This window comes from Dipodomys merriami, unplaced genomic scaffold (genome assembly GCF_024711535.1).
Source record: "Dipodomys merriami isolate MVZ:Mamm:240054 unplaced genomic scaffold, mDipMer1.0.p SCAF_25, whole genome shotgun sequence".
Lineage (NCBI taxonomy): Eukaryota > Metazoa > Chordata > Mammalia > Rodentia > Heteromyidae > Dipodomys > Dipodomys merriami.
Window position 1 is genome coordinate 2,887,723 of NW_027203937.1, and position 18,035 is coordinate 2,905,757.

The 18,035-nt window shown below is 35.0% G+C and overlaps 1 protein-coding gene across 2 annotated transcripts in view; it reads left to right on the forward strand.

Moving 5' to 3' along the window:
- Nox4 (NADPH oxidase 4) overlaps positions 1-18,035 on the forward strand; it is a 201,111-nt gene that overhangs the window by 166,954 nt on the left and 16,122 nt on the right. For both annotated transcript variants that reach the window (XM_070034807.1, XM_070034808.1), the window contains exons 14-17: positions 6,513-6,632; positions 9,120-9,228; positions 11,858-11,926; positions 13,676-13,776. In XM_070034807.1, coding sequence (XP_069890908.1) covers positions 6,513-6,632; positions 9,120-9,228; positions 11,858-11,926; positions 13,676-13,776 — 399 coding nt within the window. The remainder of the gene's footprint in view (positions 1-6,512; positions 6,633-9,119; positions 9,229-11,857; positions 11,927-13,675; positions 13,777-18,035) is intronic.

The window sequence follows — 18,035 nt, forward strand, 5'->3', positions numbered from 1 at the left end:
GTTTTCAAAAAGAATATACACTTAATAAAAAAGATATGTTGGTGCTTTATTGATTGGGAGAAAAAAATGGAGATAATGTACTTTTATTGCTCATTCTTTATTGGTATTATTGTCATTAAATCTGAAGGATTTAGGTTCATAAAATATTTAGACTACAGGATACTTAAATTTTCTCTTTATAAATGTCACTTGGATATGCAAAATTGTGGAGGACATTTGTGAAAATTTTATTTATGCAGTTGTTAAGCCAGCCAAACAAGGGCTGATAGTTCTGGAAGATTTAATCCAAATACCTATAAAATACTGTGAAAAATACAGGAATAAAATATGTTTTCTTTCTTCCCAAAAGATCAAGTTCTCCAAGCTGCCTAATCTCAGAACTGTTTAGAAAGAGAAATACTATTTATTACAGAATTCAGAGCTGTTCTTTGGTTTGGTGCTGCCAAAAACCAACCTTGATTGTTTGGACAGTAAAACCGTATCCCACTCTAATCTCACTCCCTACTGGATTCTTAAAAATGGGTAATCTCCTTAAATGTCAAGTCCGCAGATGGCCTTTCCACATTTCATCCGTTCTCTAGCTCATCTTGTCTCTCGCCTAACAAAATTTTTGCTTTCTCTTCTAGAAACTTCTACTGTCTTCAGTTATTTTTATTGTCATATATAATGCTTACATATCATATATTATATATATTAGATAAAATTTATTACATATTATGTTATGTATAAGAATATTTTGTATTAGTTTTATTTTATTATCTTTTTAAGGAGGTTTTAAGTAGCTTATATTAGTTGCATATAAGATGGTTCCTTGTGGCATACTTGTAAGTATAAGCAGTGTATTCCAATGAAACTTTTCCTTCCATAACTCTCCCTCTCATGTTCCAAACTTCAAATATTCTCAACATTGTTGAAAATGTTTTCATGAATGCATATATAGTGTTTCAATCATATTTGCCCTGTCCATTGGCCATCATCACTTCTTCTGGTACCAGTCTTCATCACAGTCTGCTTAACTTTCCTGTATATTATGCAAACTAATTCTCACTCACAATAATAACACATATTGAATACTCTCTATATGACAGATCTTATACATTCCTATAGTGAATCTTTCCCAAAGTTATGTGATATATCTAGAACTGAAATCCTGATATATTTTGCCCCCAAATTATACTTATTTCTGCTGTACTATATCTCATTCAATCAATCATTTCACCCATCTATTTATCAAATAATTATTGAATTATTATCATACACTAGAGACAGTCATAATTACTAAGAATAAGAAAATGAAGAAAGCACAGTTTATGGCTTTGAGGGATCTAGAATCATGTGGAGAAAAATGATAATTAGTTTATTGGATGAATTATATCAATGTGCTACATCTGATACATCACTACATTGAAAATGAAAAGGAGTTTATGTATAAATTTTATGTATAAAGTTTAGTTTCTTCTTTAAGTAAAATTGACCAGATTAAGTGGTTTCTTAGGCAAAAACAAAAGCATAACAGCATTTGGAAGTGTGAAGGTCTTGAAGGCTCATACCCAAGTGCCTGAAAGCATACGGGGTGCACACTAAAGTGTATGTACGTGGCTACATGCCCAAACACATACTCACAGGGAGGAAGTATAAAGTGAATTAAAGACAGAGGGAGGTTCAAAAATGCCTCAGCTGCCACTTAAAAAGACTTGCACTTGAACCTGGGTGCTGGTGGCTCCTACATGTAATCCTAGCTATTCAGGAGTCTGAGATGAGGATCACAGCAGCCCAGGCAAGAAAGTCCAAGAGACTCATCTCCAATCAACCACCAAATCACTGGAAGTAAAGCTGTGGCTCAATTGATAGAGTGCTAGCCTTGAACACAAAAGCTCAGAAACAGGGCCCAAGTCCTTAGTTCAAGCCTCATGATCAACACACACACACACACACACACACACACACACACACACACACTATATTGTGATGATGATGGAGAAAATAACAGTTTTATGCAGAGGAAAAAGATAGATTTATCATGGAACCAAGAGAATTTTCTTTACCAGTCTGGGAATCAGACTGGTAAAATCAAACACTTTTACCAAATTTAGGTACCACAAACATTATTAAGATTCAGTTTAAGAGACTGGATAAGTCAAGAAGCTTTTTCAGCCAGGCATTTGTGGCTCACACCTGTGTGGGGTTATGTTAGGTAATAATTAAAAAGAATTAAAAATTAATACATGAATTTCTTAGTTGGTGATGTTTATTTTCTTTAAATGTCATTGGAGTCCAATCCATGTGGAACACCACCTCCTATTTCCCCCAAGTCTATGTGTATTTGTTTATGTTTCATGGTGTTTAAATCATTACAATTAATCAAATACTCCTCTACTGATTTTCACATCCGCATTCCTCCCACTAAGTGTCAACTCTAATGTTAAGGGTCTACCCTAGTCATCACCTCCACCAGCTCATTCAGGGAACATCATCGGCACTTGAGATATTGTTAGAAATAAACATCTCAGATGTGTTGCCTTAGAAGAAGTCTTGGAGTAGGGCCTCACATTAGATGTTTAATAACCCCTCCAGGAAATTCAAATACATATTCTAGTCTGAGAAGCATCAAAGTAAGACAAAAAGATTTAAGAGACCATCTTAGGGCTTTCCAACTTTTTCCAATCTTTTTATTGTTTATTACTGATGTAATTATCCCCTGAGAATAGAATGATCTAAACTGCAACCCTATCTTCTCTTTGGGAACAGTTTATCAAGTTTGTTTTTCCTCCAGTTTGATTCATCTAATCAGACTGAATCATATGGTATTACCATTTGCAAGAAATGGTGTGGAACATAGTTCTCTAATTTTTTCTTTGCATAAGTACATTACTAAAATATCACCCCCAAATTAAAAGCTTTGCATTACAGACTTTTAAAAATAAACAAACACATTTCAATTTACTTAACATACTTTATTTGATAGTGGTATACTTTCTTCACACTGGTGGTATTATTCTAGAAAATTCTATGTGGGTGGGAATGGTAGTATTATTAACAACTTTAAAAAAACTAATAAAAATATTATATTAAAGTATGACTATCTTTCTCACCAAGTTGTCTAAATAAATTCTATGTTATTTATTATAATATCAGTGTGTGGAAAGAGCTGGTAGCAAGTGTGGGAGACAGTATTTTATAAACTGTAAATTACATTTTTGGATTAGTATAGTTTATTTCATTATAATTTGTGAATTTCTCTATTGAAAGATTGTTTAATATAAGTAACAACTTAATCTTAGTGAAAATAACCCCATTTACAAAATGTTAGTGAGTCTGCATTCAAGGGGAAAGTCATTAAAATTTCAAAACATGTGTGTACATTGTGGGCATAGGGAGAGGATTGCTCTTTCTTTAGAATTCTCTTTGATTCACAGACTTCTATGAAGGGCCTTTTTATTGATTACCAATAATCATTTCATGTTGTTCTCATTTCAACTATATACTTGAAAAGCTGAGGTGTGGCTGAGTTGGTAGAGTTGTAGCCAGTCAGTGAAAGTGTGTCAGGTTCCAAGTTCAAGTCCCAGTCTACAACCAAAAAGAGAAAAGGAGAGAGAGAGAGAGATAGAGAGAGAGAGAGATAGAGAGGGGGGGGGACGGAGGGATGAGGGAGGGAGGGAGGGAGGGAGGGAGAAAGAGAGGGAGGAGAAAGACAGAGGGAGAGAGAGGGAGAGGGAGAGTCTGAAGTGTTGTGTTTAATTTCTGTATTTTTTGTTTTTGTTTTTGTTTCCTCTTCTTTTTTTATTTTTATTTTTTATTGTAAACATACTGTACAGAGGGGTTACAATTACATGGGCAAGATAATGAGTGCATTTCTTATCAAACATTGCAGCCTCCTCCTTTGTTTACCCTTTCACATCCCTTCCCAGCCTCCCTCCGCCCCCCCAATCCTCCCCCCCTTAATTTCTGTATTTTAAAAACATATATGGACTAGTAAATCTTATGTACCATATAAGGTAATTTCTCAAAAGGACAATATATTTTCCATATTAATCTAGTAAAATCTGCATAAAAATAATTGTCATTTTTCTTTCTCTTTTTACATTTCTCAAAAAAACTAGATTTTATCATGTCATCAGTTACTAATAATTGTTTCTTAATTCCTTTCCCAAGAAAAGAAAACATTTGTCTTGTCTTACCTTGTGCAGAAAGAGTAAAATAGCATTTACTGATTGGGAACAGTAGTAAGAAGGAATGAGGTGGGAACTAAGTTACAGTGAGATAAAAGTAAAAAGTTCTAGGATGTTTTTGGTGACCACAGATAACAATTATGTGTTGTATATTTCAAAAGCTAGAATGAAAGATTCATTCATTATCATGAAATGATGAATATTTGAAGAAATAAATACAAGGAATCTGATTTAAACATTACACAATTGTAAACATGTATCAAAATAACACGTGATACTCTGTTAGGATGAACAATTTTAGTCCTAGTTGAAAATTAAATGTAAACTGGGTGCCAGTGGCTCATTCCTGTAATCCTGACTACTCAGGAGGATGAGATCTGAGGACTGAAGTTGGAAGCCAGCCTGGGGAAGGAATTCCATGAGACTCTTATCTCCATTAAAGTACTCAGAAAAAGCCAGTTTGTTCACTAGTCTTGAGCACATAGAGGCTCAGGGACAGTGCCCAGGCCCTGAGTTCAATCAAGCTCTGTGACTGGCTAAATAAATAAATAAATGTATAAAACACTTCAAATACAAATCATCTGATTTCCCAAGACCTATCAAGTTACTATGTCCATTTCCCAAGTCACCTTGAGCTTGTTTAATTTTTTTCTGTCAACCCTGGGCATCCCAAATTCCTCTTGGTGCACTGTAGGTATGAGATGATTAGCAAAGCAATCTTTGATGTTTATGTAGTATTCTGTGATCTTAACAGGTGTTAGCCATGTCATTGTATTTTGTTGATACTTTTTATGATGAAGGAAATCAGTTTTAGAGAAGACAAATGACTTGTCTATGATCTCACTTGTAGTAAATGAGTAGAACTCCAAGTTCTGGTATTCTTATTCAAAGTTATTTCAAAACACCAAAGAGAAACTATGTGGCAAGTGGGGAGGGTGTGTTGATTGGAATGAAGACAAGTAAGAAGGACATATTTTTCATGACTCTTCGTTGGACAAACAGTATATAAATTTTATCACTGAAATTTATAAAGAAGTTTCTATATTTGGAAAGGTGAAAGCATCATATTAAATCTTTGGCCTCCATTTAATGTGTTCATCTGAACCCAAAAAATTCTTTAGAGTAGATGTGATGTAATTTTTATTTTTGATTAAAAAATAGTATCAGTCAAATAATTCCTATGAAGCATGTGTTTATTGATGTTACAAAATGAATTAAATGGATGTAATAGAATTGTTCATGTTGTAATTCTGTGATCTCTCAGTATTTACTGAATTTCTGCTATGTTTAGAATGCTATATTCTTCATATCAAACTTAATTTTTTTGAAATGAACAATTACCATTTTCACTGGCTACAGTGTTTCTAAGGATTAATATTAATATTTAAATATATAGTGTATATAGATTAGTCATGAAAATCTAAGTTCTGCTGTAATTACAGCCAATTAAATGTAAATGTCCATTTGTTAATTCATTTAATATACATTTACCTAGCATTGAGCTCTTAAGCAGAGAGTTAGCTGATTAAGAGAGTTAACTCTTAGCTGATTTATTGTTAAAATGATTTATAACCATAAATGTTGTGCATGCTATAAGGCTTATTAATATAAATGTACCTTTTTGAAAAGTTACTAATTTTAGTGAAGTTATTTTATAATGGAAAGAGCTATAAAATGGGTATGTCATATACACAGAGTGTTTGTTTATCTTGCATATAAAAATTTGCGTGGAATGAGATGGTCAAAGATAAACACTTTATCATAAAGTGGCCATTCCAGGCACCAGGGAGGAAGAAGGGAAGGGAGAAGAGATACTACTCTCAGGGAAGTAGTTTCTTGAAGGGAACCTTCCCAGTTGTTCCAGTTGCAGTTCCATTTATACCACAGTAGCCAAAAAATTGCCACATACCAAAATAGATGAGTTCAGTCTGAGAAATGTAGTGTTTTGGCTGGACATTTTGCTTTCTTGAATAAAATTAATGTTCTGTTACTAAGAAAGGGAATGTGCATCTTAAGTGCATACTCAGAATTCTTTCTCATTCATAAATACTGTATATATATTCAAATATTGTTCTGATTATCAGGTTTAGCTTATCCTTATCTATTCAGCATGGTCCTATTTATAATTCTCTATACTTATAATTACTGTTTCCCCATGTTTACAATAGATGATATACTTGTTTTAATATCAATAGTATATAAACAATATTTTTACCATTACAGTTTATCATTATAAGAAACAATGAAATGAGGCCACAATGTCTAGAAACTGACATTGTTTGATGCATGTTACAGAAAATATAACTTATTTTCATTTTCAAACTTTATCTACCTTCTCAACAGGCTGTACATTGATGGTCCATTTGGAAGTCCGTTTGAGGAATCACTGAACTATGAGGTCAGCTTCTGTGTGGCTGGAGGCATTGGAGTGACTCCATTTGCATCAATACTCAACACACTTATGTATGTCTATTGATTTATTGATTCATTCTATCAGTATGAATAGAGAACTGCCAATATTTTAAATATTTGTCATGTTACTGTAAAATATTTTCTTACAATAGCTCCTCATAGTTCAAGGAATAAACTCCACTTACTAATGAAAGAGGGGACTAATTCAATAATTCTCAACAAATAGTCTGTGGCTCTCAGTATGCTCATATCAAGATAAGTCAATGTGACTATTGTGCATTCTTCTGCCCTTCTCTTCTGTTAAAAGTTATTGTACATGCCGGGCACTGGTGGCTCACGTCTGTAATCCTAGCTACACAGAAGGCTGAGATCTGGGGATCGTGGTTAAAAGCCAGCCCGGGCAGGAGAGACCGTGAAACCCTTATCTCCAATAAACCACCAGAAAACCAGAAGTGGCACCGTGGTTCAAGTGGTAGAGCGCTAGCCTTGAGCTGAAGAGCTGAGGGACAGCTCTCAGGCCCAGAGTTCAAGCCCCACTACTGACAAAAAAAGTTATTGTATATATATATATATATATATATATATATATATATATATATATGTATATATATATATATACACACACACACACACACACACACACACACACACACACACACACACACACAAGTGAATTGACTAAAGTACGGCATACACAGAAAAGGATTCCAATGGTATAATTCCTTTGAACAACTAATGTACAGTTTAGCAAAATGAATACCAAAAAGCTGATATTCTCGAGGGAGTGGGGCAGTGGGGAGAAAATGTAAGGAGAGGAGAGATGAATGGATAGACTGCTAAGCAAAAGCAGTCATAGTATTATGTACATAACGATATGTGTGTTGTGTGGTGTGCATAAATGGAATCAGGTAACTTGAGAGAGGTGAGATTGGGAGAGATGGGGGAGCATAATAGGAATGGTGACATTGATCAAGATGTATTGTCCTCATAAACTGACCCAGTAATTTGAAAATCTTTTGTATAACTATTTAAAGATAACACATACAAAAAGTCACTCACAACCATCCTTTATGTTCCAATGTCCTTGAGAGTAGCTTTTCAGGGTTCTGATGTTAATTAATCTTTTTTGTCTTTATTGTGAAAATACCATACAGAGGGGTTACAAATACATGGGCAAGATAATGAGTACATTTCTTATCAAGCATTGTTGCCTCCTCCTTTGTGTTAATTAATCTTACAGTTATTTGGGAATATAGCAGTGCAAGAAAACCTAGTCTCTACCCTTAAAAGTTTACATTCAAATGGGGCCTGTAAGAAATAAATCCATAAGAAAGTCATTAAAAGGATGATTTTAGAAAATACAGGAACTTAAGAAAAGGAGACAGATAAATGGAACACAAATAAAATGATACAGTCATTGTAGAAGTATGGTCAGGGAAAGCTTTTATGAAAATATGACAAATGGTACATTGCTCCTTGGTTTATTATTAAATATACAACAGAACAGCAAATTTACTAACAACTTTGCAACAAATCTAAAGGGAGATTGTCCAAGGGGGAATACTCTTTCAGTATTTTCAGCTTAGGATGATAAGCATAGTTTATTGATTGCGTTCAAAACAAAAAGAGAGCAGTAGTAAGAAAGAAGTAACTCTCAAATTTCCTCCATGCCCTGTTAATGTAGACACAAGATGTACAAAATGTTTTTATGAAATACCAAAAAAGAATAAGTACTTCTCAGGCTAAGGCAGGAGGATCATGAGTGTGAAGCCACCTGGGCTGCATAGCAAGGCTCTCTGCCTCAAATAATAGAGTAAATTAAATAAGCAAACAAATAATATTTTGAGTCTTACTTGATTTTGGTTTTACTTGATGTAATTTCAGGAGATTCTTATAAGAAAGAGTGGCCATGTTCTAAGCCAGAAAGCATTTGTTTCTGACAGCACTTAGCATGCTATTTGGTTACCTAATATTATGAAAAAGGAGGAACATTTTCTTAACCTCAGTCGACTTCATCGTTATAAATAGGAACCCAGACTTGGAATTAATAGTGGCTGGAATGCATTACATAGTATGTGATTGTGAAATCTCTTTCCTTAATGAGTCTTAAGAAAGGGATAAACAACCAAGATTCCGGGGGTGGTTTTGGCTCCTTTTTCTTAGAGACAAGGGCAAGACCAGATGACCGTTGGAGCCCTGTGCAATAATAGAATTCACTGAAAATAGAGAACTTGTTTTTCTGTGGTTCAAGGAACAATGGTATTTTGACCTAAGAGATCAGCTTGTGGCCATCCAATAAAAGCAGGTGATGTGCATATAATATCTACAAAGTTGGAACACTTGTTGAATGTTGTGTCTTTATGTCTTTGAATTAGTCTGTTGCATGTGACATTAATTTGACAGTAATAAGTGCTACATGAGTTGCTAGCATGTGGAAGGCTCTCTTTTTCTGTTGGTGGCTTACTAACAAAATTGCAATAACAAAGTATTCTGTTTGAGGGGTTTTTTTGTAATCATACTCACTATTTAATTTTAAAGGGATGACTGGAAATCGTACAAGCTTAGAAGACTGTACTTTATTTGGGTGTGCAGAGACATCCAGTCCTTCTCCTGGTTTGCAGACTTACTCTGTACATTGCATTACAAGGTAACAATAGGGTTTTTTTAGTTATACAATCTTTACTTAAAATATAGTTTTCTTTTATACTGCAAAACTAATATCTGCTTTCTAGAGAATAAATAAAACTTGCCTTCAACTTAAGAGATAATTAGAAAACATCTTTTTGGATATGAACATTTATGATTGCGTATTTTTCCATGACATACTTTAACACAGAAATACCCATTTCTATGTTTTAATCTAAGATGTTCAACATAGATATATGGCTAGTTGAAGAGTAGGACGGGCTGGAAGGGAACATCAGCAGCTGCTCCTTAAATGGCTTCTAACCTTTGTTCTCATACTACTTACCCTCATCTCCACCTTTAAGATTTCAAAACAGCATCATACTTTTTGGTGCACAATGAAGACTCTCAGAGACACAGAATTCTAACTGAGAATTCTAAGATAAAAGACTGGGCATGAATGTCTCAGTTACTCCATAAGCTGAGCTTTGAGGATTGAGGTGAGAAGCTGGCTAAGGGAGACAAATCAGCAAGACTCTTATCTCCATTAAAGCTGGAACTGGAGGCATGTGGTAGACCACCAACCATGAGTGCAGAATGCCAAGTAAGAGTGTAGGGTTCTGAGTTCAAGGCACAGATCCAGCACAGAGAGAGAGAGAGAGAGAGAGAGAGAGAGAGAGAGAGAGAGAGAGAGAGAGAGAGAGAGAGAGAGAGAGAGATAAAGGCAGTCATTCACCAAATCTACTTTTGATATTTCATTCACTTATTTATTAACACATTCATTTATTTATTAAAATAATACATCTTTGCAAATGCTTCAAATAATTCAGGTAGAACAATTCAGAAAACTTCTTACTACTTTTCCTACCCAGTCAGTGTAACCAATTATCTTATAAATATTCTATCATACTATTTACTTTTTTCTACTAACTGCCTTTTAAAAATTTACTGCTGCATCTTGATTATTGCTTTTGTATTAACAAACCAAGTTATTTCATTCTTTTGATTGCTGTAGAGAGTTCTATGGCATGGAAATAATAATTCCCTATAGTAAATATTTATGTTGTTAGTACAAAGAGTGCTTCAGTAGCTATCATTACGTGTATCTCTTTGAACATACTTTTATTCAGTCAGGTATTTTCTCCTTTAGTAAGTACTTAGTGACTCCCAACCATAAAATCAAGAACTGGTTTAGGAGCTGGAGATATATCAGGTAACACAATAAAGTTCAGTGTTTGATCTGATGTGATTTATGTACTAAGTAGGTTCCAATCAATTTGTAGGCTATGTGAGTCTGCGATTTCAATCAGGACAAAGGAAAGGAAAGTCAAGGGAAAGCAGCCTTACCAGTGGGGGGTGTGTTTAAGTGGGTTGTATGCTGAGGAATGCCCATTGAATGTGCTGTTTGGGAACAGAGATGTGAATGCAGTGGACAGGAAGACTAAAGAAACATCTTATAGGAGCAAATGAAAGTGGAGGAACCTAAAACTCAAGTGTTTAATCAAGTAACCAATGAAGAAACAAATTATGCCATATGCATGCAGTGGAATTACTTAACCTTGAAGAAGAAGGGACTTCCAGTACTGGAGATATGGTTCAATTGTAAAGCACCTGCCTTACAATCATAAGGCCTTGAGCTAAACCCCCCAGTACCAAGAACACACACACACACACACACACACACACACACACACACACACACACACACACACACACACACACACAAAAGGAAATTCTGATACATGCATAAGTGAGCTTTGGAGATAGAGTAAAATAAGCCAGATACAAAAGGTAACATCTTTTCTTGTCATATATGTGTTTGTGTGTGTGTGTGTGTGTGTGTGTGAGAGAGAGAGAGAGAGAGAGAGAGAGAGAGAGAGAGAGAGTATAAGCACCTTCTACATTATATATATATATGTATTTATATATATCCTATATATATGTATGTATCCTATATATGACATATATATATAGGATGAGAAATATATAGGAATATATATATATATATATATATATATATATGAGTTATCTAGGGTAGGTTCATTATAGTGAGTAGAGGTTTGAGTCTGAGGGCCAGTGAAATGGAAAGTTACTATTCCACACTTCTTTCTAGACAATTTTACCAGATATATATTTTTTTTGTCATATACATTAGTATATAAGAAAATCAGTGCTGAGTAGGTAGAAATTAGAAACAAGTCAAAAGTGTCAATTTTTAATTGTCTTGTATTTCCTAGCATGTCTAAACCCTTGTGTTTCCTAGCATTTCTTTTTTAAATGTTATATTTGTGATAAGTAAACTCATAAAAGAAAATGAGAATTTTTGGGGATAGACTTAGGAGAATATTAACATAGTTTTTACTATGGTTGATTTTATATCCTTGAGGAGAAAATTGTTTTGTTCTCCACCACTCTCATACCTATTTTTTGCCAGTAGCATGAGTAATGTTATGAATGCTGGAATCTGTCTGCCTATTTACCTAGCTATTTAACTATCTGTCTGTTTATATTTCATTTGTAGTCTGTTGTGATATGTCAAGTTGTTGACTGAATTATCAAATCATATGTTAGAATAAAATATAAATAAATAAAAATAAAATAAAATATTTGAAAGAATTTCAGTATCTCTATTAATTTTTATGCCCTTTCAGTTTTGGCAGGAAAATAGACCTGACTATATCAACATCCAGCTGTACCTCAGTCAAACAGATGGGATACAGGTATGGGGTTGGATGTTACTGTTAATTAAACAAGCCTCTTGATAATAGGAGATTTACTGTAGGAGCTGAGCTGGAAGAAAACTTCTGCTGGTGGGTTGAGCATAAGATTGCTAGAGGAAGGCCTCCTTTGAAATATGTCCAGAGAACTCCTGGTTTGTCCTTGATGTCTACCATATTTTGCCTTTCATTTGTCCTCCTCACTGCAGGCTCCAGTAGACCTTTTGGTTTATCTTTCTACTCTTAAGTATTGCTCGTTTGTTATCTCTAGAGATCAAGGTGTATGAACAAGTGTATGAAGAGGACTTTTTTTTTTGGGGGGGGGAGTCGGTCGTGGGGCCTGAACTGTGGGCTTGGGCGCTGTCCTTCAGCTCTTCAGCTCAAGGCTAGCGCTCTACCACTTGAGCCACAGAGCCACTTCCAGCTTTTTTCTTTTTGCTTGTGTGGTGCTGAGGAATTGAACCCAGGGCCTCAGGCATTCAAGGCAAGCGCTCTACCACTGTGCTACCTTCCCAGCCCCTGAAGAGGACTTTTGTTGTTGTTTGTGGAGAGAGAAGATAAAGTCACATATTATTAAGATTAAGATTAGTTCATTCCAAAGCTATCTACATGCCCAATAGTAACTATCATGCACTATGTATTTGGTATGTTGGGCACCATACTAAGAATGTCACATTTATTGAGAAACAGATGCTCTAAACAAGTGTTTAGAGCATGGGATGATGAGTCTAGGTATGCATAATTTCCCAGGTTTTATTACAAATTAAGTATATCATATATTTTCACAACATTTTGAATGCAAACTATGAATACTTGTCAATCACCTCAAAACTATTTCAGTCAGATTTCTCCCCCACTTGATAGGGAACTGGTGGCTCATGCTTGTAATCCTAGCTACTTGAGAGGCTAAAATAAAATAATGGCTATTCTAATCCATCCCAGCTGGAAAGTCTTCAGTTAACCAGCCAAACGCCAAAAGTGGAGCTATGGTTCAAATAGTAGAGTTGCAACCTTTAGTGAAAAGGGGTAACTCCCAGGTCCTTGGTTCATGCCCCAGAACTGGCATAAAATAATAATAATCTTACCACATTCATGAAGTATGTCAATATCATTTTAACCTAGTATCATTCTAATTAAGGTATAGCAGAAAATTCTAATTGTTACTAGGTCTTCCTTCCTGAAATTTAGATACTTTTTTTTCACTCTGACTCTTACATTAGATGTAATGTCCTTTTAACTGCTAAAACTAGTTTACTAATAGTCATTTGTTGGTAGTGTCAAGATAGAAACTCTGTAGTATTGGAATGTCTTGTCTACGATTATTTCTCAAAATTTGCCATGATAATTTGTAGTAATTTCTTCACATAATGAGCCAAATATCATAACTATTATTTCAGGGCAAAAAATACTTCAATGACATTTATGTTGTGAGACTCTTTGGGAATGAGGGATTAGAATATATTCTTTATCTTACATTTTCATTTTTAAAAAGTAAAGCAAGGATCTGATGTCTAGGAAAATCAGCCATTTGTAAAAAATGGCACTCAAGAAGATAATGGGTTTTATAAGAAAAGGAGAAAGAAATGATACTTCAAAATGACTGTACTTAACAGGTTTTAGAATGGTACTTAGATTCTTTATATCACAATGATTTAGTAGGAAGGCACAGCACCAACAGAATTGATGTTAGAGAATTAAACTATTTATCTTAATCTGTGACTTATGTGAGATGTAATGCTTTCTTTTTGGCAGAAGATAATTGGAGAAAAATACCACGCACTAAATTCAAGACTTTTTGTTGGACGTCCTAGATGGAAGCTTTTGCTTGATGAAGTAGCAAAATGTCACAGAGGGTAAGTTATCATTTCTCAGAATTTTTGACATGTGGCCAAGGATGAAATTAAAATATCACAGTATCATCGTAGGAAGCATTTGAAGATGAACTAACAATACAATTACAAATCACTATGTATTTAAGCACTGCTGCACAAGATGAAGCAAAGCAGATGCTATCCCACCTAGATGTATATCAAATGGTTAAAATCTGGCTCAGAGACAGCATAGATGCCTTTAATCTTAGCTGAGGATTACAGGAGGATCTCAGGAAGCTAAGATCTGAGGATTGAGGTACAAGCCACAGTGCTGGCACAAAAGAAAAAAAGTTCAGAAACTAGCAGAGTATGTATGAACTATATTTCACTACATACATTGCTATTATTAGATTCATTTTAACATGGATACTTATTCTCATAGAAACTATCAAGCAATCATGGGAAAAGTTTTTCATTATCATTTTGGCAAACAAGGTACTTGACCAATAGGTTTAAGATTTAACATATTTAAATATTTAATTTCTGTGCTATTTTTATTTATCAGAGTAAATTGTTTTGTTTTGTTTTTCAAGGCTTCTCATTGTAATACAAAACAACTGGCCAGAAATATTTCTGTCTTTTTTCCTTTTTTATTTTGTGTTGGTCCTAGGGTCTGGGGGAAGTCCCTGAGTTTTTTTGTTCAAGGCTAGCACTCTACAATTTGGGCTACAGCTCCACTTCTGGCTGTGTGTGTGTGTGTGTGTGTGTGTGTGTGTGTGTGTGTGTGTGTGTGTGTGTGTGTGTGTGTGTGTGTGTGTGTGTGTGTGTGTGTGTGTGTGTGAAAGAGAGAGAGACAGAGACAGACAGAGACAGAGGCAGAGAGACAGAGACAGACAGAGAATTAGTTGGATACAAGAATCTCATGGACTTTCCTGCCCGATCCTCAGATCTGAGGCCCCTGAGTAGGTATGAGCCACTGGCACCTGTTTCAACCAGAAATATTTCTAAATGTAATTTTCTTTTTGGAAACCAGAACTCTATTCTGAAGGAATCAGTATGAAAGGAGAACACTTATTTGGGGACATAGACTATCTAGACAATTTGTCTTCTTTGTAAGCACTACAGGGCAGAGGAGCATTCCATAAGAGTTTTCATGTGCTCACTTATACCTCTTCATTCCTTCTCTCTTTTCCTACTTTCCTTCTTTCTCTCTCTTCTTCCTCTTCCTCCCTCTCTCCCTCCCTCCCTTCTCCCTCTCTCCCTCCATCCCTTCCTGCCTTCCTTCCTTCTTCTTCTCTCTCTTTCTCTGTCTTTCTCTTTTTCTCTTTCTCTTTTTTCTTTCCTTCCTTCCTTCCTTCCATCTTCCTTCCTTCCTTCCTTTCTTCCTTCCTTTCTTCCTTCCTTCCTTCCTTCCTTCCTTCCTTCCTTCCTTCCCTCCTTCCTTCCCTCCTTCCTTCCCTCCTTCCTTCCTTCCTTCCTTCCTTCCTTCCTTCCTTCCTTTCTTTCTTTCTTTCTTTCTTTCTTTCTTTCTTTCTTTCTTTCTTTCTTTCTTTCTTTCTTTCTTTCTTTCTTTCTTTCTTTCTTTCTCTTTCTCTCTCTATCTTTCCCTTTCTCTCTTTCTTTGTTGGTCCTGAGACTTAACTTAAAGACTGGGCACTGTCTTTGAGCTTATTTTGCTCAAGGCTGGCACTCGCCCACATTAACCACAGCTTTATTTCCAGATTTGAGGGGCTCATTGGAGATAAGAGTCTCGCAGACTTTCTTGGAGGCTTTGAACCTCCATCCATATATTTCAGCTTCCTGAGTTGCTAGGATTACAGGTGAGAACCACTAGTGCCTCATCACCCACACCTTTTTAAGTTCATGTGTAAAGGTTAGACTCATCATAAGTCTCTTCATAAGTTTAAAAGTTAAAGTGGATGAAAAATTTTAACATTCAAAATGTTAACATTTATAATAAAGTAGTTCATTTAGACATCCATTGGGAGTTAAGTACCATAGCTTCTTGATACTAACCTCATTTATTGTAATGCTACATATAAAGCTCTTCACTTGGATATTGCACATGATTTTTCCCCTTGTGCTTGTAATTTTATTTCATCTGCCCAATAAATTATATCAAAATTCAGTATACTTTTAATATTGTTGGTAATATCTAAGGTTCTAGAGAGGTGAACATTAGGAAAAATGGTCAACCCCGTTTTGACTATATTGTTTTTCCATCTTCTTCCATCCTGACCCACCTTAGCATGACAATCTTCCAAACTTGTCTGGCCCTTGCTATGAGCCATAGAACTGTTCCTCTATATTGGCATTCACAGGCCTTTATGAGCCTCCTTTTATTGTTATCACAAGATATTGCAGAAATCCTTGTTTGTTTCTTATGTTCAATTCAGAAAACAAATCCCAACACAGCAGAGGGTTATTTACAGGACATTAAAATGAGATAATTGGCTTCTTTTGTTAGCTCACAAGAAATCTAATCAATTTTGCAGTTGGTTTTAGAATGATTTTGTATGTTGTGTGTGTGTGTGTGTGTGTGTGTTTTATTTCATTTGAGACAAAATTGTTTGAAGAAGAGTAAATGTGCACCATCTACTGTTGACATTGTGTACAGCTCTTCATTTTTTGTATTTATTTGTTCTGGGGCAGGCACCTTAAATTAATTATCTATAAAGAACTTAGCACACTTAGAAGAAGTAAAAGTGTCAGTTGAAATATATTTTGGTTAGCTTTTGCTTCTAAGTTAGTAAAGGAACAGATATGCAGAGCTAAGAAAATGGTTGAGAAGAATACAAATTAAAATTTTAAATACTCTATATGGGACAACAATCTTAATTTTCAGGAAAATATGACAAGTTGGTAAGCATCTACTTAATATACTATGAAAAGATACAAATTTAAGTTAGGTTAGACATTCATAAGTACAAAGGTAATAACAGGTAATTCTTTTCTTATCAATTCTATTTTCCTGCTGTTGGTCTTGGGGCTGAACTTGAGGCCTGGACTGTCTCTCTGAGCCTGTGTGTTCAAGTCTAGTGTTCTATCACTTTGAGTTCCACTTCTGGTTTTTAGGTAGTTAAATGAAGATAAGAGTCTTACAGACTTTCCTGCCCTGGCTGGCTTCAAACAGCATCCTCTGATTTCAGCTTCCTGAGTAGCTAAGATTATAGGCATGAGCCACCATGCCTGGCTTCTTATCAATTCTTACAGAAGGTCTAAGAAGTATATGTGAGCAAAATATATATATATATATATATATATATATATATATATGTTTGTGTATGTTCATATGCATGTACATTTAAAATATAAATGTTGGGTTTTGAATGTTATTGAATGAATCTACAGCAAAACATTTTCCAAATCACTTTTTAATGATACACTCATATCCCCAGCATGGATAATGTCCATGTAACTCTACCTCCAAATGTTGTAGATTATGTATAATTTGTTTACTACCATTTATATTACTTCTGGTTTGTTACTATTTCAAAGGGTGCTAAAATAGTTCCATTTGTACATACCTTCTTATATGAAAATTTTATAGTAGACTAGGATCTTAAACATGAAATTGGTAGATAAGAAAATATTCCTATTTTTTTGTGTGCCAGTATTGGGGCTTGAACTCAGAACCTGGGCATTGTCCCTGAGTTTTTGCTTGAGGCTGGCACTCTACTACTTGAGCCAAACCTCCAATTCTGGCTTTTGGGGTAGTTAATTGGAGATAAGAATCTCACAGTCTTTCCTGCCTGGTCTGTCTCTGAACTGTGATCCTCGGATCTCACCCACCTGAGTAGCTAGGATCACAAGCATGAGCTACTAGTACAGGGCTTAGTTACCAAAATTTAAAAGCTTAGTAAACTTACTTTCTGTGTGTCTTTGAGAATTTTTTCCTTGTGTGGCTGTTAGAAAACAGAACATAATGTGTGATTTTTTTTATATAACCATGAAAGTAAATTTATTCAGTCTTCAGAATTATTTTACAAATGAGTCTGGGTCCCAAAAGATCATGACATATTAAAACCTATTGATAGTATGTCAGAGTTCAAAGGTGAACCCTGATTTACTGAATGATGGCACGTTCAGTGTGCTTCTTACTTCTGAACACATCTGTCTGGGAACCGTGTAGCACAGTGTTCAAAGAACACTTTTTTTTATGTACAATGCAGCATGTTGTTAACTGTACTACAGTAAAAGTTTTGATAGCTCATTTCCCCCCAAACATACAGAAATATTCTATTTCTGTCTGCTTAATATTTAATAACATTTCATAAAAATATTTATTGGATCTCACTGTA